The sequence below is a fragment of the Ictalurus punctatus genome, chromosome 6, assembly GCF_001660625.3.
Source record: "Ictalurus punctatus breed USDA103 chromosome 6, Coco_2.0, whole genome shotgun sequence".
Lineage (NCBI taxonomy): Eukaryota > Metazoa > Chordata > Actinopteri > Siluriformes > Ictaluridae > Ictalurus > Ictalurus punctatus.
Genome location: NC_030421.2, coordinates 29,301,387 through 29,308,886, shown reverse-complemented (window position 1 = coordinate 29,308,886; position 7,500 = coordinate 29,301,387). Strand labels below are relative to the sequence as shown.

General features: G+C 44.0%; 1 protein-coding gene across 9 annotated transcripts in view; it reads left to right on the top strand.

Annotated features, from left to right (window-relative positions):
* The window catches only part of hdac4 (histone deacetylase 4), a 205,109-nt gene that overhangs the window by 111,514 nt on the left and 86,095 nt on the right, over nt 1-7,500 (top strand). The window contains exon 1 of one of the 9 annotated variants that reach the window (XM_053681099.1): nt 1,948-2,418. The exons of 7 other annotated variants lie outside the window; for them this stretch is intronic. In XM_053681099.1, the coding sequence (XP_053537074.1) occupies nt 2,382-2,418 (37 nt within the window). In that variant the 5' untranslated portion in view covers nt 1,948-2,381. Of the gene's footprint in view, nt 1-1,947; nt 2,419-3,828; nt 5,249-7,500 lie in introns of those variants that run through there. One more of the 9 variants, XM_053681104.1, reaches the window with a different exon arrangement.

The following is a 7,500-nucleotide window of genomic DNA, read 5'->3' as shown; positions in this document are numbered from 1 at the left end:
GAAAAATAAGCTAATTTATTGGCATTCACATTATCTTGCTGTTAACAATAGCACCACCAAAGGTAATAAGTAAAACTACACAGATTGGTATGCGGTAAAGGCTGGATTTCCTTCCAGATCAGACTGTAGAATCGGTGACCGTCGTGTCACACAGAGTGAAACCTCCCCGAGCTCTTGTGTGCACTGCCGTTAAATTATTTAATCGGACTTCTCTGAGACGTCCCCAACACGCCATCACCAGCGATTAAGAAGGCACATGTAAGGTACAATAATGATAATGAGTCTTTATTGATCTCATATACATATGCACAGTGAAATTCTTTTCTTCAGAGCGCAGGGTCAGCCATGATACAGCGCCCCTGGAGCAGAGGGGGTTAAGGGCCTTGATCAAGGGCCCAACAGTGGCAGCTTGGTAGTGCTAGGGCTTCATCCCCTGACCTTCTGATCAGTAACCCAATAATTATCCCAATAAATAAGCAGCCTTAACCACTAAGCCACCACTGCGATTAAACAATAGCAGGTTTAATAAACATTAATGAGGTACTTTTCTCAATCAAGTGTTTGTGGAGTAACTAGGAGTAGTTGGATTACAGTCCGCATGAAGTGCCTCGAAACGCTCAGCGTTATACGATGTGTTGACGTCATTTCCACTGAAACAAGAAGTCAGGGCGGAACATAGCGAGTGGCTCCTCCCACATTTTTAAATAGCCAATAGCGTGTAGCACTGGTGCTCCCAAGTTAAATATTTAGGAGCACCACAGCTACAGTTTGTTTTTATATATATATATATATATATATATATATATATATATATATATATATATATATATATATATATATATATATATATATAAAAAACTTTTTCTTTTTGTCAGCAGTGAGTGGGCCAAATATCAGCCTCAAATATCATTGGCTAACTCATTTTCCCGGAAAGCTGATTGGCTGCCTGCCACTGTGACGAACGGTGGACCGGTCGCTGTATCTGCTCACGGCAGGCACATACTGCGCAGTAATTAGCGAACGTTTTGTAGGGAAATGAAAGCAGATCGCACCACGACAATTATTTGCACTCGCACAAATGCGCCCAAATATATTTTGAGGTCGCACGGAGTAAATTTCCGGAGCATACGTGACCCAAACGGCCGCAGTTTCGAGCCTTGTAGTAGCATGGATTTTTATAATATTGGGGGCGGGACATTTCAGATTCTAGAGAGCATGTGATTGGACAGACCCATCTGATGAGAAGCTGAAGTGCAGAATGATGTCATCAAAATTGTCGAACCGTCATTTTTGAACGCTTATATCTTCGAAATGCGAATTTCGTCATTGTTTTGGCGCGCGCTAGCTTTTATAGATAACCTTAAAGCTGACACATTCACATGAAAAGCCACAAAAGTTCCGTTTTGATTTCATGGGGACTTGAAGCGAACGTTCTCCAATCAGGATAGAAAATGACTCGAATCGATAACAGGAGCTTGAAGTTGTTTTTGTAGTTTGAAGGAAGGACCTAGCTAATGGCAAGCACAGCTGTTCTGTTTACCACGTTTGCTAATCACAAGAGAGACTTCATTATCATCAGACATTTGACGTAAAATTTTTTTTTTTTTTAAATCAATGTTTCTGCGTGCGTGCCTTAAAGTTTAATGCCCATGTAATAAAGCTTAAGCATTTTTTTTTTTTTTTTTTAAAGCCCTATTGATTTTTCCCCCTCAGTATCGTCACCATGTTGCCTCATTTGAACGTGATTATCGAAGCATGTTGCTTCAGCCGAAACACTGGCATGAGATACTGTGGTTTTTGGACAGGAAGCGACTGATTCGCGCTACTGAATCACTGCGTGGTGCTCGGATACGACACTTAGGCACGTTGGCTCTTCTAGTGTCCATCCATTGGAGCGTCTAATTGCCTGACAGCAGTATCTCTGGAGTTTTTTTTTTTTGTTGTTGACTGTAAACATTCCATGCTTAATTATATTTGAGCTTTTGTGTACTTAGTTGGCCCGGTCTATAGACCTGTGTATGTGCAGGTTTGCGTATGTGTGTGCGCGTAACAGAGACACCATGTGCGCACTGTGTTTCTCTGTTTGTTTTGGCTGCCACATGGTTGAAGTGATTGCTGTGGCTTGTCTCGCTTGGCAGCGTGTAATGCAGCAGAGGACGATTAAGACTGTGGCTGTATGCATGAGCACACCTATGCGTACAGCGGTGAGTCTGAGGGCTTCACAGAGAGACGGCTCCTTCCTGTTACCTAGCGCATCTGCCAGAGCGGCCGGGGTCCGCAGCGATGACCGCGGCTTCTGAGCTCCTCGTGGATTCGTTCCAGGGTTTGGAGTAAACCTGGCCTTCATTGATCACTGGATTGAACTGTGTTGAATTAATGGAATGCATTTGGAAGGCTTGAAAAGCTGCGCGCAGTCAGGTGAACGACCGGCGAGAGACACGGAGGAGCTTTTAACCAGCACTCAGCGCTAGCAATCTCAGCGATGTTTTGTTTTTTATGACGGCTATTTTCCGGTATTTTCTTGAAGAGCCAGTTAGATAGATGTGCTTCTTGAAAGCTTATGTGAGCTTAAGTATAAATGAGTAACTGTGGTATTGATTGATGTGGAGTTACATAAGACAGCTAAAAGCAAAATGTGCCTTTTTTTTTTTATTATTATTATTTATTTAATATTTATAACCATGACATCTGCTTCTACAGAGGAGTTTTCTCTGAAGCAGGCCAACTTCTCTCCAGGCTATGATGAGTATAAATGTGTAACATATGTGAGCACAGAAAATGGAACGATCTCTTTAAACACACGCACACACTCCCTAGTTGTCTCCACATCCCAAAAACATGCCTTCTTGCCCCACCCAGGCACCGGCATGACCCGTTTTATTCCTGCGTCATTTTTAGACCCGGTGCCTGAAGGCGCTGACGGCCGATGATGCCAGGTCTGGCTGCAGCTCGGTGGAATAACTGAATGTTCCCATGCTCCTGCTGTTACAGTGCAGCTGGGGCTAAAAGGAGGCTTTTGAGCAGCGCTGCCTGGCTGACGTAAGGAGACAGGCACGTTGGCTTTGCACGGTAAGACCGTGTGTGTTCCTGCAGCGGAGTCCAGCCAGCTGTTTACACACACCGCTGTGCCACAGCAACTCTGCTGAGGTCATTCTGACCTCATCACGGCGCTTTCAGCCAGCACGGGCTCTTTATTTAACCGTTTCAAAGGACACCGAGGGCATAGGGGTTGTTTAGGAGTCTGGCATACCGAGGGAAATGTGCACCCGGTGGTTCCCAAGACTCGTGTTTTCTCAGGAGCAGAGCCCTGCTAAACCACATGACCCTTTTCTTGCTTGTCGTTATTAATCTCCCGTGCATGCATGTACTCTGCCATGTGCAGTATTAAAGATCGCGGTGGTTTGTTTGTTTGTTTGTTTGTTTGTTTGTTAAAATTTCGATATGTTACTGTAATAAATGCAGTGTTGCACGAGGCCCAGGCGTACCGGTCAGTAGGCGCTGATTTATTTGCTCTAGCAGTAATGCTGGCTGTTATTGTTTTATAGTAACTCATTCAAAGGGCCGTGAAGCTTCCTGTAAGGAGATGTTTGTTTAACATTTACGGAAGGAGTCTCCAGTGTCAGCACGGAGGTTAAGTTGTGCACCATGGGAAAGTCTTCAGGACTTCAGGAGAAAGTTTGCACTTTTCCAGTTTCTTGGTAATATCACAAGCTGCGTTTTAATATATATATATGTGTGTGTGTGTGTATGTGTGTGTGTGTGTGTGTATATATATATATATATATATAATTTATTTCTTTTTTTTTTGGAAGTAACTAACACAACATCGAATGTCACTTATAAACCAATAAAAACTATGTGCCGCGTGTCGCTCTTTAATGAATACTTTGTAATCCAGTCCCTGCAGGATCTCACCATTTTGCGATCGCAGACATTTCCGCAGAAGCAAGCAAGGAGCCTGCAGTTTTTCTAAATTACCGCAGATTCGGGCCAAGATGCGTCACGTGACGTCATCACGACGTGCATTCAGTGAAATTCCCTGCGTGGGCAAAAAGCGCAGTTGTGTAACCAGGAAATTCATTCCCAGTTTCCACGTGAAGTCTGTTGTGTTGATGTTTTCACCTGTTCACTGATGGAGACCCGAGCGCAAGACTTTGTTCGTCAAAACGGTCGCCGTTGATCATTTTCCCAAGCGTTTTATTTCTTATCTTTTTTTTTTTTAAATTTGTTATCTTTCAGCTAATGACGTGCGTGACGTGGAAATATATGATCCTCCGTAACGTAACATGCGTGCGAGTTGACCGAAGCGGTGGTACGTTGTTAGTCAGCGCCGGGCAGCAGATTGGTTCAGAGATATAAAATCTATTCTAATACCGATCCATTTCAGTATTTATTTATTTATTTATTTGTTTATTTATTTATTTATTTATTGTATAGTGTTGCACTGTGCACGAGATCTGCGTGTGAGATGCACTGCTCTGATCATATATTACTACTGCTGGTGTACTTCTTCTCACTTGTGAAGAAACGTTGCTATCAATAAGCACTCTGTGTACGGATGCAGCGAGGTCTTTGGGGAAACATAAAAGCAAGTCAATGTTTATAAGTTAGAAGGTTCACTGGAGGCTATTTTTAGCGCCGTCTCTTTGGTAGGGTGAAACTCTTGGTCACGTGCGCACTCGCTTTCTCTTGCTTTCCGTTCGAGTAGATTGTGTGCTAGCTTTGTGTAGACTTTTCTACCATAAGACCATAATGACGGTGACGACACGTTAGAGCCTGCAGGCTGGACTCGCTGTTCTGGTGTGCGTGCGTGCGTGCGTGTGTGGGGCATGACAAGGCCATTGTTTGTGCTAGAGAACAGACATGTCTCTGTTATCCCGAGCATGACTCTAGAAGAAACGGGGCTTTGCTAACGTCACGGTAGACACACAGCTCTGCTGACTTCCCAAGTCCGCTTCAGGGTCACTGGAGCAAGGAGCTGTGCTGGCCACGGGACTGGGTCAGGGCAGCTCCGGAGTCGGACATGTGGACGAGCACAGGAAGTCTCGTGCCAGGAAGCGGCATTGAGAGCCGTGCAGAGAGGAAACGCCGACGGAGAGAAATCGGATTTAGCAGATCTTCGTAATCCGGTCACTTGATTGTAGTGCGTACTGAAGAACCTACAGCTCGCCTTAACTGTGATGGATCACTGACCCATACCAGCAGGCAGTTTCCATCTTCTGCTCCCATGATGCATCACTCCGCTAAGGTACATGCCGTGACTGCATGCACAACACTGTTGAATCAATCTTTATCAGTGTTTGCCGTGTGTGTTTGTCAGCAAATCACTTTTTTTTTTTTTTTTTTTTTTTTTGCTGAACTTTGCCGGTGTATGTGGTTTTATTTTTATTCTACAGCACGTTGCGTCACTAAGCAGTGTAGTCCTGCAGACGTTCTCCTCACACCGGAACTGGAACACTGTTCACTCGCTGAGGTTATAATTTATGGACATACTAGAGATCCAGATCCTTTCTGCCTCTGGATGGAGCTCAAATCTTCTTTAATTCCAGACTGCTGGGACTACGGCTGCTCCTAACGCCATACAGACTTCATATAAATCCATAATGAACTTTTTCACACTATCTGTTGTGACCCAGATGAGGACGGGTTCCCTTCTGGGTCTGGTTCCTCTCAAGGTTTCTTCCTCTTAAAACATCTTAGGGAGTTTTTCCTCGCCACCGTCGCCACTCAGTGGCTCGCTCAGTTGGGATAAATTCACACCTTTAATATCTGTACACCGTGTTGATATTTCTGTAAAGCTGCTTTGAGACAATGTCTATTGTAAAAAGCGCTGTACAAATAAAATTGAATTGAATTGAATAATTTCCTCAGCGCTCTTCATCCTGAAGGGGGAGGGGAGAGGGAGCGATTTTTAACGTGTTAAAGAAATCGAAATGATTTTTTTCATAGCTTTGGTCCTGTAGACTAGGGCTGAGTGATATGACGGTATAATATCGATATTGGGATAAGTTTTTCTGAGATATGGTGATAACTTTTAAAAGCGCGTTTTTTTTGTTTGTTTTTTTTTTACAAACAGACTATAAGCAGCTGATGTGATGTTAACGTTGTGTGCTTTAAGATTGTAAATCAAACATATTATTAATAAACATAGATATTAGTGTTTATAACCGTTTCATATCGTGATACAGGTTGTGTATTGTAGAAATGTGATCTATTTTTGGCATATCACTCAGCCCTAGTGTAGATACAAATGAGATAAGAGCATGTATAGATCTGTAGATATTCTTAGTTTAGCTTGATGATTCATCCTGAGGCTTAGCGGTTAGCACGTCTGCCTCGTGTATCCGGGGTTAGGGGTTCGATTCCCGCCTCTGGCCGAGTGTGCATGTTCTCCCCGTGTTTCGGGGGTCTCCTCCCCCAGTCCAAAGACATACACTGTAGGCTTGTTGGCATTTCCAAATTGTCCGTAGTGTGTGAATGGGTGTGTGTGCGTGATTGCGCCCTGCGATGGCTTGGCACCCCGTCCAGGGTGTCGCTCGAATCTCCTGGGATGGGCTTCAGGCTCCCTGCGGCCTCACGTAGGAGAAGTGGTGCAGAAAATGGATGGATTCATTCTGAACTCATCCAATCTGCATCCAATCATATTCTTTTCATATTGCATTTGCCCCGCCTCCGTAAACAAGCTGCTCATCCCGCTCCGCAGTTTTGATCTCGGCTCAGACACATACGGCTGTTGCGCACCGCACTAGCTCCGCTGGTCTTTGTGCTGCGACATCCAGTTTCATATACAGCTGTTGTGCGTACGAGACAGTCATAAGATCAAGATGTTAATCTGGCTGGAAATGTACGCCCTTGAATCATAAAATCACAATGGCTAATCGGTTTAACCCCTACAGAGTTAAAAAAAGAAAAAGCAAGCTCTATTTAAAGTTGTGGCCTCTTATGATTCAGTCTGGTTAGAGAGGGTGGGAAGTGTGGCTGATTCTAGAACGCTATTGGCTGTTGTGGAAATCAGTCGAGCCCTTCAACATGCTCTCTCCCTGACTTCCTGTTTCACAAGGAAATACGTCCAGGTACAGAATCAAATAGTGGCTCTCAAGCAGACTTTAAACTCTCGAGTGCTGCTAGATGATGGTCTAACTAATAATTACACCAAAACATTTACACAAGTCGTTAAACAATAACCCAGAAGGAAACAAATGTGACTCTGATGTGTGTGATTCATAGGTGCTGCACCTCTGAGTGAGATTTCATTGCCATGCACAGAGAGAAACAGTTTTCGACAGCTACTATTTACTACTACGTTTCCAGCCCCGTTCCCACTTAGTGTTTGGAAAAAGACTCCGCTGATGTTCACCAAAGTTGTTTAATTAGAGGTTTTCTGTTGGGCCGTTTGTGCCGCGGGGAGCTAACTGGCACGTTAATTAGTGTTAATAGTTGTTTGTTTTGGTTTGCTTGCTTGGCTTTGTTGGGATTTGAGCTCGAGCAAAAGAAAGCCAG